Source organism: Canis lupus, chromosome 11 (assembly GCF_011100685.1).
Source record: "Canis lupus familiaris isolate Mischka breed German Shepherd chromosome 11, alternate assembly UU_Cfam_GSD_1.0, whole genome shotgun sequence".
NCBI lineage: Eukaryota > Metazoa > Chordata > Mammalia > Carnivora > Canidae > Canis > Canis lupus.
Genome location: NC_049232.1, coordinates 68,917,322 through 68,931,589, shown reverse-complemented (window position 1 = coordinate 68,931,589; position 14,268 = coordinate 68,917,322). Strand labels below are relative to the sequence as shown.

Sequence of the window (14,268 nt, the reverse complement as noted above, 5' to 3'; positions counted from 1 at the left end):
ATTCATGCAGAAAACAAGAATGCAAAATACCTGATTAATGATTTCTATGTTGATTACATGTTGGAAGCGTTCGTATCTTGGATATATTGGGCTGGATGTAATTTACCGTTAAAATGTCTTTCACCCACTTCTCTTTACATTTTGAAAATGTGAGGATTGAAAAACTTTAAGTTGCACATGTGGCTCGTCTTCTGTCTGTACCGGGCAGCACTGAACTGGACCAGGTCCAGTAATGGAGCAGTCACTACCATCAAGGCTTCAACCACAGCCCAGGCACCGTGGCTGCGTTCTGGCCCCAGGCCTGGGAGGAAGGGGTTATTTATTCCATTTGAGGGCCAAAGACAAAGGCGCAGTGAGCTGAAGACGCCACCCGCAGGTCCCGTAACCTAGGTGGGTTTGAATGAGATGTGGATTTTCAGTTGTCCCAGGCTGGTCATATCTGGGCAACTGACACCGTGATACAGGGGCCGCTGGAACATGTCAATGGCTGAGGTGATTGTTATTGGCTGATCCCTTTGTCAGAAGGAGAAATGAGTCAGCACTGAAGAATTCAGCACAGGGCCAGGGCCCCGGGAGTCTCCCTCAGGACAGGGCGGCCGGCCACTCGTTCTGACAGGCCCTCTCCAGCTGGGAATGTCCCTCATGGTGTGGGAAATCCTGAGTAAGAGCTGGAGCATCCAGCGGGGTGAGGCTGCAGGGCCAGAATGAAGACTTTTGCTGGGCCCCCATCCATGGAGATGTGTTTCTGGAGAGGCTCTGATGGCTCATAAAATTCTATTTTTAAATACTCCACTGTTTCCTGGCCAGAGTGGGTGATGCTTGTCCTGTAGCCCTGATGCCAAAGAGACAAGCCTCTCACCACCTCTGTCACCCAACACACACTCAGTCTGGCCCCAGGGAACCTCCTTGCAGTTCCAGTATATAAAAATTGGCAGAAATAGCAAAACACGGACACTAATTCTGCTGCTACCACCACCACTGCCCCATCACCATGGCCCACTGTCACCACCACTGCCACTGCCACCACCATCATTGCCACTATCATCATCACCACCACCTCTACCATCATCACCATCATCCTCACCATCACCGCCAACTTCACATCATTACCACCATCATTAATACTATCACCTCCACCATCACCATCACCATCATCACCATCATCATTGCCACCATTGTCACCATCACCGTCATCCTCACTATCACCACCACCTTCACCATCATCACCACTATCACCTGCACCATTACCACCATCACTAATACTATCACCTCTACTATCACCATCATCACAGTCGTCACCATCGCCACCACCATCCCTGCTACTATCACCAAAACCATCACCATCGTTGCCACCATCATCATCACCATTATTACCACCACCATCACCAATACCATCACCTCCACCATCACCGTCTCCACCATCATCACCATAACCATCACCATCATCAATATCATCATCATCTTCACCTCCAACCATCAACATTACTACCATTACTACCACCACCACCACCAGCAGCTTCTAGTCGTTTTCTCCTCCAGATTCATAAAGACAACATTTGTTTTCTGGCACACTGTCGAAAGTACTTTCTTTTCCACAGTTTCACTGACTCTTTAAAGATAAGAAAACCAAGGCTCATAGAGGGGCAGCAGTGATCTGCCTAAGGTCACAGAGACAGTGGATTCTCAAGCTAGAACTCAACCTTTGGACTCTAGGCCCAGGGCTATTTCTGCTGCATGTTGCCACCCGTCCCACGGCCATGATACTCAAAAGTTTACTAAGAAAGGGCCCCTGGAATGTTGGAACCCAAAGTGATCTCAGCATGCATTCCTCCCCAATCCTTCAGCGTACCAAGCGCGTGACCCAGGGAGGGCAGCAGCAAGTTCTGGTGAGGAATCACAGATTCTAAATCCCCCCTGCTAAATTCAGGGTGGCTGAATGTGGGACAAGTTCAGCAGGGCCAGGCTTGTGGAGGGCGTGGCAGCCAGACTGAGGAATGTGATGCTAGGTCCAAGGGCGCTCGGGAGCCGTGGGAGGGTTAGGCAGGGGCGGGGCACGGGCAGACAGTGCTCTGGGAAGCTCGCAGGTGGAGGAAGGATCACAGCGGAGACCCTTAGGTAGCTGCTATCTAGAGACCTCCTGTCCAACTGCCTGAACAGGCGTGGGTGGCATGTCCACCCGGAGCCCCAAGTGACACACTCACCCGGACGCCAGTGATGCCAGGGGGGCCGGGGGGCCCGTCCTCGCCCATCAGGCCCTCCTGGCCTTTGTCGCCACGTTCACCATCAGGCCCAGGGTCACCCCTGTCCCCCTAGGTTGGAAGAACACAAGGAAGGGAGAGAGAGAGAGGCAGACAGAGAATAAATTAGTCACTAAGCCCATCAGAGATGCTAAACCTCAAGGCTCCGTTTGGATGTCCACAGCCGAGCAGCCCCTGGATTCCCTGATGGTTCCGTGAGCCACCCAAAGGGTCAGGGTGGCCTGGCCTGGCTGGCACAGGGGACACCCCCGACATGGTACCTGGGCCAGGGAGGAAGTCGCTCAGAGGGAACACGGGACCCCGACCCCTCCCGCCCCAAGGAATTCACAGGAAGGGGGCAGCTCTGGAAGCCTGGGGCTCGGGCGATTTCTCCCCAAATATTTCTACTTGGGGGACAAGAGTCTTAAGATGCTGATGGAGACTTTAAAAAAAGGAAAACAATTCACCCAATCCTGCCTCTCCGAAATGACTCCATTTTTTTGAGTTGCATTTTCAACCCCTGCTTGCATGAAAACAGTGGACAGTGATAATGAGCCTGAGGTCGCAGTTCCTGTCGCTCCGCACCAGGCTCGCGGCCGAGGCACGGGTGACCCGAAGCAAGGAAGCTCGTCAGCAGTACGTGAAGCCTTAGGGGTCTAATCCAACCGCACTGCTTAGCTCCATCTTATTTTTTCTGTTTTTTTTTTTTTTTTTTTCTACTTGTCTGACTCTACAGCGAGCACCACCTCCCCTCGCTGTCTACTCAGCCCGGCTCTCAGCCTCGCCGGACGCGGGGCCCTCCCTCCATCCAGCAGGCAGCAGTTACCACTTGCATGGCACTTGCCACGTCCAGGCCACGTCCTGGCAGGCTGAGCCGTGCCAGGCCAGGGCATGGGCTGGTGCCCTGGCAGCCACGGGCAGAGCAGGACTGAGGGGGCAGCACGGGCCGTGGGCACAGAGGAACAGGATGGCGCCCATCGGAAGGCCACCTCCATCGGGCTGGCAGGCCCGGCGGGGCTCGTGGCCAGTCTGCAAGTGGCTGAGCTGGGACTGTGCAGAGGGACCCGTGGGAAAGCGTCTGAAGTCATGCATAGGAGGAAGGGGTGGGCGGCGGCTGTCGGGGGAACGGGCTGGGAGAAGGGGAGCGTGTCTTGGCCAGCGCTGTGTCCCAGCGCCACGCTTTACAAGGAACGCTGATAAACTGGGGCGGGTCCAGGAGAAAGATCAGGGTGCAGAAGGCATGAGGCCGGAGCCTGGGAACAGGTCTGCTGAGAGCTGACCCCACAGTCCGGACCTGCTGGGGCCTGGGCTCTGGGTGCAAGACGCTGGCGCAGGGGCCTCTGCGGGTGATTTCTAGCTCAGCTGGGGACAGGGGAGCCTCCCCAGTGAAGAGGGGTCCAGAGATAGGGGAGGGACACCCCAAGCTGAGGTGTGGGCCGGCTCAGAGCAGACCTGGGCACCAGGGCAGGGTGGGACGGGTTGGTTTGTGAGATCCCGTCCCACTGAGATTCTCGGGCTCCCAGCACAGCCCGGCATGGAGACGGGGCACTGCCCCCATGAACCTGCTACAGACTCCAGCTCCAGGACTCCCCCCCCCCCGGCTCGTCAGCCCCGGCCCCCTGCTCTCCTGGCTCTCAGAGGCAGGCGGCCTGCTCCAGGCGGCTGGGCTGGTTTTCAGAGAGAAGCCCCGGCCTGGCACCTGCAGGGGCCCTGGCCCCAGGGACCGCCCAGACCCCCGCAGCCTGGGGTGGCGTACTTGAGGATCCCCTGCACAGTGGGCTCTGGGCGGGGGCACAGGGTGCGGGATCCTGGAGAATTCTAGAGTCCCGGGGCATCTGTGAATGCTCAGGAGAGCCTTAGCCATCGTCTAGCTCAACCTTCTGGAGTTCAAGCTGGGGGACTAAGGCCCAGGGCAAGGAAGAGGCTTCGCAACAGCTTGTTAGGCCAGTGGCAGAGCACGCGTGAGACCCTAGGGTTCTGGCGCTTTGGAATTCTGAGGTTCTCTGTGCAGGGGACGTCACCCCCTCACTGCTGGGGTTCTGTTGCTGAAACTGGAATCTCGCTGCCACCCCTCAAGAGCTGCGTGACCCTGGGCAAGTGTCTTCATTTGTAAAATAAGCAGCACAGGGTTACTACAGGGATTGAAAGGGCTAATCCACGTAAGTAGCTTAGCATAGCGTCTGGCGAGGGAGTTCTGGATAGACCTTAGTCTTGGCAGGAGTGACCGCCACCACCGCCACCACCACCCGCTGGCTGTCGGCAAACTCAAAGGACACGATCAGCATGGAAACACTCTATCAACTATCAAGTGCTGCGTGGTGTCCGAGAGGTGGTTTTCACCGTGAAGGTGACTCTCGGGACAAAGGCCGTACAGACGGCAGGATGGATGAGGGGGGAAGACGCTGGACGCCCGCACAGCTACTCTGGCCCAAGGTCTAGGGCTGGGCTGCCTCTGAAAGGAGAGGAAGAGGATGAAGGCAGTGCCAGGTGCGGCGCTGAGAGAGCGGGAAAGGCTGCGTGAGACCTCGAAGACCCCGCTCCCAGCCCACCCCAGTAAGAAGATCCAAGGGGAAGAACGGTGGCTGGCCAGAAGCGGAAGAGGCCCCCGCGCTGGGACTCAGTTTCCTCATCTGTCAAGTGGGGATGGTGACCCGTGTAGCTCACAGGGCAGCTGGGAGGATTAAACGGGTTTGGTCACATAAAGCGCCCAAGGCAGGTGGTGCGAGTGCACGGTGAGCACCCAGAGCATCTCGGCTGGAATGTTCTCCAGCGTCACTGCAATTCACGCAGGCACCTGGCAGAGGGTGTGCAGGGGCCACAGGGGCCCGGGGTTACCCAGCCAGGCCCCCGAGGTACCCTGGGAGGCGGCCCAGCTGGAGAGGAGAGAAGCAGGCGCTGGCAGACAGGGGGGCGCTCTCGGCCTTGCAAGAAAACCCCGGGGGTGGGGGGGATGGGGAGCCGGCCAGGGGCCTGTCCCAGGGGCGTCCAGGTAGATGGGGAAGCCCTGGGGGCCCAGAGCAACTAGGGGATGGGGCGGTGGGGGCGGGGGTGTGGCGATGGGGAATTGAGGGCTGCTTATCTGGGGTCACATGGAGAGGAAACGGGTGACAAAGGGATTCTGGGATGTGGCACTGAGCCCTGGGCTGAGAAGCTGACTCACGGGGTGACGGGCCAGCCCTGGGGAAAGCCCACTTATCCTTGTTCCAGGGCTGAGCTGGGGCCGGCTGCCAGCGACAGGCTGGGGCTAGAGGTGGAGCTGGTAAGTCGGGAGAGCGATGCCCACCTGCCCCGGGGTTCGGGGGAGCCCTGGCGCCTCCTGAAGGTGCCAGCACCTGCGGCTGACAGAGGAATTCGCGGGACGCAGCAGGGCACGGTTAGGCTGACCTACCCGCTTTAGTGCTGGGGAGCCCTGGGTTTGAATTTTGGGTTCTCCGCTCACAGCCCTAGACTCTGGATGAGTGCGCCTCTGCCTCCACTGAGCCTCAATCCCCTCACCCGTAGAATGGGTGCACGGTGTAGACGGGTAGCCGAGGCTTGGGTCTCGGCTGTGCCAATTACTAGCTGTGTGTCCCTGGGCAGGTTGCTTAACCTCTCTGTGTCTGCGTTTCCTCATTTAAAGACAGAACTTGGGACGTCTGGGTGGCTCAGAGGCTGAGCATCTGCCTTCGGCTCAGGGCGTGACCCCGGGGTCCCCAGATCGAGTCCCGCATCAGGGTCCCTGCAGGGAGCCTGCTTCTCCCTCTGCCTGTGTCTCTGCCTCTCTCTCGTGTCTCTCATGAATATGTAAATAAGATCTTTAAACATGAAAAAATAAATAAGTTAAAGACAGAACTTACCCCGTCGCATTAATGAGGTGTTACATAATACGAAGGGCTTAGCATCGTCCCGGATGCGTACGTGACTAGTCCACCATAAATAGTGGCTTACAGGTCACGGGGGGCGGGGGATTATTATTTTCCAGATCTTTTAGGATGTTTGGAAGATGACAGGTATCAACGCTGCTGGCTCTGGGCCTGGCACAGAGCGGGGGTGTTCAGGCACAACCCTTACCCCAGAGAGGCTGTAGTTTTGAGGAGAAAGGTAGCAGAGCGGAGTGGGTGGTGGGATGGTCCCATCTGCGCAGGGCAGGAGGCGGTGGTGGGCAGGGTAGGGGTGCGGGTGCGGGTGCGGGGGCTGGACAGGGCTCCTTGGCATAGGAGCCAGGGGTCTGCTCTCGGAGCTTCATGGGAACACAGAGCTTCCTGGAGACAGCTTAGGCCTTGGACGGGAGCGGAGGGGGGCAGAGATGGAAGGCAGTTCCAGAAATCCCCCCCCAGCCCCGCCAGCAGCAGGACACTCACCTTCAGCCCATCGGGCCCTGCAGGGCCACTATCTCCCTCGAGTCCCGGCTCTCCCTGCAAAGGGCAGTGGAGAAAGATGAGGAGACACTCCTGGGGAAGGGCCCAATGCGCTTTTACGCGCCCCCACCCTGAGGCAGGACGCCAACCCCCTAGCTCCCGGCAGTAGGGCCCTGGAGCGCCCGGCACACGGCAGGTGCCCAGTGAACAGTGGCCGAATTAGTGAGTGAGCCGGGGGGCTGAGGTACCCGCTCCCAGCTCTTCAGAAACGAGGAGCAGACCCCCAAGCCCAGCCTGCTCCATCTGCCGGGTTGGTCAGTGCAGGCTACATGAGACTATGAGTTACGAAGGGTCCAACTGGCTGGTTGGACTGGGAAGCACAGATGCCCAGCGGTTGCGAAAGGCTTGGATGCCATACAGACCTCAGTTTCCCCACTGGGCTCCCCATTCGCTGGCAGTGTGATCACAGCCCCCACGGGCACCCGTTTCCTCATCGGAAAATTGGGCGGATACCACGTGCTTTAAGGGTGCGTGGAAGGCGCAGGGTAAGCGCCAGCAGGTGCAGCCGTTAGGGACCTTGTTTCTGGAACTGCAGCGAGCTCCTCGCGGAACCCCATCTCTCAGATGAGGAAAGGGAGACCAGCCTTAAGACTTTTGTTCCCAGCCAGTTTGGGAGTGATACCAAGACCCTGCGTCCCCATCTGACCCCCCAGCTAGGTTCTCGGCCTGCAGTCCCTGCCCCAGAGATGCCCCTGGACTTCTCAGTTCTCAGATCAGCTGTCGCATGAGTTGGGGTCTCTCCTGGCTTGCAGAGTTCATAGCTGCTCGGTACCTGAGCCCGAAGGGGCCTCAGAGGTCATCGAGGCAGGGACAGCAAAGGCATGACAGGTGTGTAGGCCCCGCCCTCCTCGTGCCCGTGGCAGATGTCACTAATGGATCCACTAGAACGTGACTCCATATGGGCAAGGGGCTAAGTCCCCCCACTTGGACCCCACCTTCTGCACTGTACCCCTCCCAGGCGGAGACCTTATAAACAGGGCACAGAGCATAGAGGGGCAGACAGAGAGGCATCCCAAAGCTTCTCCTCGAAAGACAAGCTTTGTGGGGGAGATGACCTTCCATGGAACAGTTTCCAGGGAGCATAGCAGGTGTGTTTCAAAAAGCAGAAGGGCTTGTGGGTCAACTAAATTGGGATTAATCCAAAAGCAACCAATGTCTTGGCTGCAGGCCTTCTCAGAGCCTTGAAGATGCTACGGCTAATGTGGACGAGGGAACGCGGAGCGTGCAGTGAGTCTCAAACACTCTGACCACACAATCCTTTTCTTCCAGGAGAGCCTCTCTACGTTGTGGAGATGCTGGTTTGCCAAGAGAGGCGGGATGAGGCTGTAGGGATTCACGGTCTCCTTCTCCCTGAGGTTCAGGGAGGTTGAATAAAGCCCTTCCCCACCCCCACCCCTGACCCAAGTGCCCCTGGGGGAGGGGGTCTTCGACTTACCCGCTGCCCAATGAGGCCTTGCTCCCCAGGGGGGCCCAGAGGCCCAAGGTCACCCTAGGAGAAGCCAAACACAAGTCCGTGGGGGCGGGTAGGGCCAGTCCCGGCCCTGGCCTCGCCTTCCTGTTCTCAGCAGCTCTGACTTGGGCGGGGAGCCGGGGAAGCACCTCGTTCCCAAGGACCAAAGCGAAACGGCAAAATGCCAGCCAGAGCCCCTGCTCCTCGCCAGCCCTGGCCGCGTCAGGACCACCACCAACGCCACCACCATCGAGCTCACGCTGACACGGCGCTGCCCTATGTGCCTCTTGACTTCGCACCTAAACCCCACAACAACCCTGCCGGAAAACAGATCTTCTCTTACAAGGGACCACGCACGGGGGCTCCGTAACTGGCCCGAGCCCATGAGGCTAAGAAGGGACAGGTTCGGGACCCAAACCTTGGGTAGTTTGGCTCCAGGGAGGATCGGACGCAGGGATGGCAAGTCTGTGGCTGACCACCTTCTTTACTCTCCCCGGGAGCCTTGGAGAGAAACCCAAAGGAGGAAGAGGCCCTAAACGAGCCGGAACAAATGTCACCTGCCCCCCTCCCCTCAAAGATCACCACGTGGGGATTTCCAGACTAGTCTCCGTCCGTGCTGACGTCTGGGGGGTGGGGGCACCAGGAGGAGGTGGGGCGCTGAGCCCCCGGCCCTGCCCCGAACTAGAAGGATCCCATTTCTGTCCGTTTTTATAGACGGGCCGGTTTTCCACATTGTCGCAGCAAAGTTTTCTGGACCGAAGCCAACAACCGAAGTCCCGGGGCTGGTCCGAGTCCCTCTGGACGGCGGGAGGCTCAGCCACCGCTGGGGAGGGGGCGTCTGCCTCTAGTCCCCCCCCACCCCGGGGCCCTGCCCTAGCGAGGCCCTCAGGCCGCCAGCCCCGGGCCTGCGTCCTCCTCCACGGCTCCCCCGGAGCCCAGGCATCAAGGGGCGCCTGGTCCCCGCAGGTAGCGAGGGCCACGGGGCCCAAATGCAGAAGGTATCTCGGGAGGCCGGGAGGTGTGGCCTCCGGAGGGGGGCAGGTGCCAGAGAAAACACCGCTGGGCAGGGGGGCAGGGGCGGGGGCTCCGGGCCAGCTGGGCCCGCCCCTGTGGCCACCGCCAGGACCCGCTCCCCGCTCCCCGGCCGGCAGCGACACAGAGAACTCATTATCCCCACACAAGAAAGGCCCGTTTCTCTTCCGTGGGGAGGACGTGGCCGCCAGCTGGGAGCCGGTTTCCACAAGTCACTTTGCTCTTTCATCCCGCCTTACCTTCATCCCGGCTTCCCCAGGAAGGCCCGGCTCTCCCACGGCACCGGGTGGCCCCTGCAAGGAAATGCCATTGGTCCCCTACAGCGAGGGCCGCCTCCGACTGGGGGGAGGAGGGAGGAGGGAGGAGGGAGGAGGGAGGAGGGAGGAGGGAGGAGGTCGGTTGGGCAGGCCCAGAGAGGGCAGGGAAGGCGCCCAGGTCACAGGGTGGCCTTGGGCCCGGGGCTACCCAGAAGCTGCCAGAACCTTCTGCGTCCCCACAAGCGTGGTTTGCCACAAGAAGAGCCCTTGGTGAGCACAAGGCAGAAAAGATCCTGCTGCCCGGGACAACAGGGGAGGCAGCCAGCGGAGGCCGCGCGGGCTGGGGGTCCCGTCCTTGCTCAGAAGCGGGGCCAGGACGACAGGCATGGGATGGGGGCCCGGTTCCCGTCATCGGCATGGCCCCAGCCCCTGCGCAAAGCCTGCAGCTGGCTTTCCCCGCCCCCGGGAGAGGGCACAGGTGTCTGAGGCCCCCGGGAGGGGCCCCCGGGGAGCCCCTCCTCGCCCTACGCTCCGGGGGCGGACCTGCCCTCTCTCCTAGCGGGTCTGCCCTTGGGTTTCTGCAAGACACAGGACACGCGCATCCCCAGGCCAGGCCAGGGCGCCCCCCACCCCTGCAGAGGATGACATCTCCCCAGCAGTGTCATGGGACACACAGGGGGCCGCGGCACTCACCTTGGGTCCCATCTCTCCTGGAGGGCCAAGTGGCCCCTGGGGTCCCTGCGGGCCCTATAAGACAGAAAGGCAGGTGCGCAACAGTTTTGAGAAGGTGGCCTGGGCCCTCTGTGGGGTCGGCAGGGGTGGGTGAGGGAGAGGATCCCGGAACCTGGGACTCTGCAGCCACGCCCCCCCGACCCCCCACCCCGACACCTGCCACCTGTAGCTCCCTCCTCACCACCCGCTCTCTCACATTCCTTCCCTCAAACTGGGGGTCCCTCCCCCACTCAGAAACCTGCCGGCTCCTCCAAGCAGCCTTGCTCACTCTGTTCCCTCTGCCTGGACGCCCTTCCACCTGGGATCTGCCTGCTAAAGCCCCCCCCCACCCACCAGGCTCCTGGTCAATTTACTGTTCAATATGGCATCTCCTTGGGCCTAGAGATGTGGGGCCATGGCTCGGCCCCCGGGGGGAGGCAGGAGCCCCCGTCCTCCTCCTGCCCCATGCAGGGCTCCCTCCTGCTGGGGCCCCCCCAGACTGTCCCCTCCCATCCCTCTGCAGGGGTACCACTCACTGCCTCCCGGGCAGGGGGCTGACTCTCAGGCTGCCCCCCAGACCCCTCCTTCCAGGGAGACCTCCTGAACGGTTATCTCTGTTTCAAACCCCTCACTGGCTCCTGTCGGGACCCTGCAATTCCCATCCTGCCTCCCTTGGAGACTCGAGTACCCCGTTCCCTCAGCTTTTCACTGTGCAATGCACCCTGTATACATTTTTTTAAAGATTTTATTTATTTACTTACGAGAGACAGAGAGAGAGAGAGAGAGAGAGGCAGAGACACAGGCAGAGGAAGAAGCAGGCTCCATGCAGGGAGCCCGACGTGGGACTCGATCCCAGGACCCTCCCGGGATCAGGGCCTGAGCTGAAGGCAGACGCTCAACCACCGAGCCCCCCAGACGCCCCTACATTTTCTTATCTTCACAACAGGATGGCACAATAGGGACAATTCTTCCTGTTTCTTGCAAGAAAACTAGGCTGAGGGGCAAGTGAGCTTGGACTCCAACCCAGAGCTCCTGAGCTCTCCAGCCAGCGACCTCCCCACCCAGGCCTGTCCCTCTGTCACCTCCTTCTTGTGTGACCACGTCCCACAGCCCCGGGGCGCTGGCCCACCCAGACCAGCCTGCTAGGGGCAAAGAGGCAAAAGGAGGAGGAGAGCGAGCACTCACCGGTTCTCCTGGGAGGCCCTTGGTGCCCGGGGGGCCTGAGGGGCCCAGGATGCCCTGCAGAGGGAACCAAGGTGGTCTGAGTCCCTCCCAGGCCTCCTCCGGAAGCCTTCGAAGGGTGCGAGGGTCCCACGCCCACCCTCCCACGTGACAGGCGGGGAGACTGAGTCTCGGGGAGAGCGAGGCAGGCTGGAGGGGCTTCGGCGCAGGGAAGGGGGGAGCCAGAACCCTGTGGTTTCCGCAGTGGGATGGGGACTCGGTAACGTGGCTCTAATCTCCCGGCCTAGCCCCATGGGGCTTCCAGAACCTACTTACCGGGAAGCCTCGCGTGCCCGAGTGCCCGCGCTCACCGGCCGCACCCTGGAAACACACGTGGGGGGTTAGAGGCACAAACCACAGGGCAGGGAGCGGGAGAGGGGAGGGGGCCGGCAGCCTGGGCCCGACGTACCTGCTGCCCCGGCTGGCCCGGCCTGCCCTGCGGTCCCGGAGGGCCCTGCAGGAAGCAAAGCACGTGAATGAAGGTGGACAGGGTGCTTAGGAGGGCCCTTCTCGGGCCCCGACCCACGCTGCGGGGGAGACGGAAGGGACTGGGTCCCCCCTCCCGGTTGTGCAGGTGGGAAAACTGAGACCAGGCAAGGGGCCTGGCTCGTCACCGTCACCATCTGCTCTGGAGAGCCGGGGACCCCTGGCTCCTGCTGGGACCAGAGGCAATCTCGGCTCTCGGGGGCTCTGGAGGGGGCTGGGGGCCCCGGGGAAGGGGCCAGAGGGCACCCGAGGCTCCCTCCCCGCCCTGCCTCCTGCCTCCTCGGGCGCCCTCTTGTCCACTGCTCTCTCCCTCCCTCCCCCCCCGACTCTGCTCTTCCTCCCCCCCCACCCAGGCTCAGGCTGCAGGGCCCGGAGGAGTGGCCCGGGAGCTCCCAGCCTCTCCTGGGCTCCCTGCTGTCCAGGGCCCTAGCGCCCCGAGGAGGGCCTGAGCCTCGGTTCCTGGATTCCTGTCCCGGGCGGCGTGGGAGGCGCGAGGAAGGGCAGGCTGTGGGGTTGGTACCTTCAGGCCCCTGGACCCCTGCTCCCCGGCTGGTCCGTCCGGTCCTCGGGGGCCCTGGAACAGGAAAAAGGGACTAGCACGGTGGACAGCAGGGGTCTCCCTCGGGCTGGGAACCAGGAGCGCGGGCTGCCCAGGGCCTCGGGCCTTTCCTCCCACTGCCCGCATTCCCCCCCCCCCCCCCCCCCCCGGAGCCGGGTCACCCGGGTGCGACACGGGGAAGCCCCGAGGGACTCAGCTAGAGGCCCCGTCGTTCCAGAACAGGGCTGGTGGTTAAGGAGACCCTGGGGGTCAGCCGGCCAACGCCCTTCATGGTCGCGGAGGCTGAGGGCCGGACACATGTGGCCAGGTCCCCACAGTCAGCTCTTCACACCCGGCTGTTGCATCCTCTTCGCCGAGCACACAAGGGGCACTAACAGGTGTACACACCACAACCCTTGGGGGGAAGTGACAGGAGGGCCCGGGGAGGGTCTGCATGTGGCCGGGTGTGTGGAGCAGCCTCCTCCAGCCAGCTCCCAGACGACGGCTGGTGTTGGAGGGCCAGGTACAGGGCAGGGTCAGGCAGCTGTTCCTTGGAGCCCCGGAAGGACAATCTTATTCCTTTGGAATCCGGGAGCGCCCCCACCGTGAGGCAGGTCCAATACACCCCCTCCCCGCACTGCACAGATGGGAACACTGAGGCCCAGCCAAGGGAAGCGACTGGTCTAAGGTCCCTTAGCGCATCAGCAGGGGTATCCCCTCCAGGGTTCTACCCACAGGCCTGTGTGACCCCTTTCAGGGACGCCCACAGAGACACAGATGGAATGGGGTCCCCGGCAAAGGCCCCCCGTAGAGAACAGTGTGTTTGTGCTGGAGGGGACCTGGGCAGGGGGTCACACTGGGGAGACCAAGAGGGTCTCATGCAAGAGGCTGGCCCACCCTGGGCCTGGGAGTGTGGGGGCCAGCCACCAAAGGGGGCTGAGGAACGTGTCTGAGTGGAGCAGGTGCGGATAAGGGAGGAGAAAACAACGTGAAGAAATTTAAAAACGGAGCAAGAATGGATGCCTGGGGGGCTCAGTGGTTGAGCATCTGCCTAGGCTCAGGGTATGATCCTGGGGTCCTGGGATCGAGTCCCACATTGGGATCCCCGCAGGGAGCCTGCTTCTCCCTCTGCCTGGGTCTCTGCCTCTCTCTGTGTCTCTCATGGATAAATAAATAAAATCTTTGAAAAATAAAATAAAAACGGAGCAAGGAAATTTTCAATTAATAATTGAGCCAGAAAAAGCAACAGTTCCTCTTATCAGCTACCCGATGCCTCCACTCCAGACCAGAGCCTTCAATAGTGCCTCATGGACTGGGTAAAGCCAGGACGGGGGGCCACGCGGAGCCTCCGTTATCTTGTCTCTGAAATGGGGATGGGAATATCTCCCCGTTGTGTAGGTGGGGACATCCCGGGTCTTAGGAGCTGGGACAGAGGCTGAGCTGCTGGCTGGGCATCTGGGACCTCCTGAGAGATGGCTCCTGGCCCCTGGCCTCTGTCTCTAGCTGAGGCTTGAACCTGCCTGGAAAGGGATGGCTCTGGGCCTGCGGTGGAGGCCCAGAGGTGCTGATGGCTTGGTCTGAACCACACAGCACCCTGTTAATCCCGGGAAGCCAAGCTTTCTGAGAGACACATTCGTGATCTCCAATAGTAGCAGTAGCTACAGCAGCAGCAGCAACGATCCTAAAAGCTATTGTCCTCCTCTTGCCACAAGGAAAGAGCCTGCGGTCGCACTGCTGGGAAGTGGACCCAACTCAGCCGGATGCCCATTTCCTTCCACACCTCTCTACCTGTCACTGCTTCTCAGTGTGCAAGTGAGCTCCGCATCAGAGGGGGTGCGCAAGTCAGAGAAGCCTGGAGCAGGACGTGGAGGAGACAGTGTCCTGGGAGAGCGCACTCCCTGGGAGACCAGCGAGCTGAGGGAGAAGCGGGTGCTGCTGG

At 60.9% G+C, this 14,268-nt stretch overlaps 1 protein-coding gene across 4 annotated transcripts in view; it reads right to left on the bottom strand.

Annotated features, from left to right (window-relative positions):
* COL27A1 (collagen type XXVII alpha 1 chain) overlaps nt 1-14,268 on the bottom strand; it is a 135,127-nt gene that overhangs the window by 26,252 nt on the left and 94,607 nt on the right. For all 4 annotated transcript variants that reach the window (XR_005367185.1, XM_038553205.1, XM_038553206.1 and 1 more), the window contains 9 exons: nt 12,312-12,365; nt 11,715-11,759; nt 11,582-11,626; nt 11,270-11,323; nt 10,067-10,120; nt 9,356-9,409; nt 8,070-8,123; nt 6,578-6,631; nt 2,202-2,309 (listed from right to left, as the gene is read on the bottom strand). Coding sequence is in view for 3 of the 4 variants with exons in the window: in XM_038553205.1 (XP_038409133.1) it covers nt 2,202-2,309; nt 6,578-6,631; nt 8,070-8,123; nt 9,356-9,409; nt 10,067-10,120; nt 11,270-11,323; nt 11,582-11,626; nt 11,715-11,759; nt 12,312-12,365 (522 nt within the window). In the remaining variant the exon portion in view is untranslated. The remainder of the gene's footprint in view (nt 1-2,201; nt 2,310-6,577; nt 6,632-8,069; nt 8,124-9,355; nt 9,410-10,066; nt 10,121-11,269; nt 11,324-11,581; nt 11,627-11,714; nt 11,760-12,311; nt 12,366-14,268) is intronic.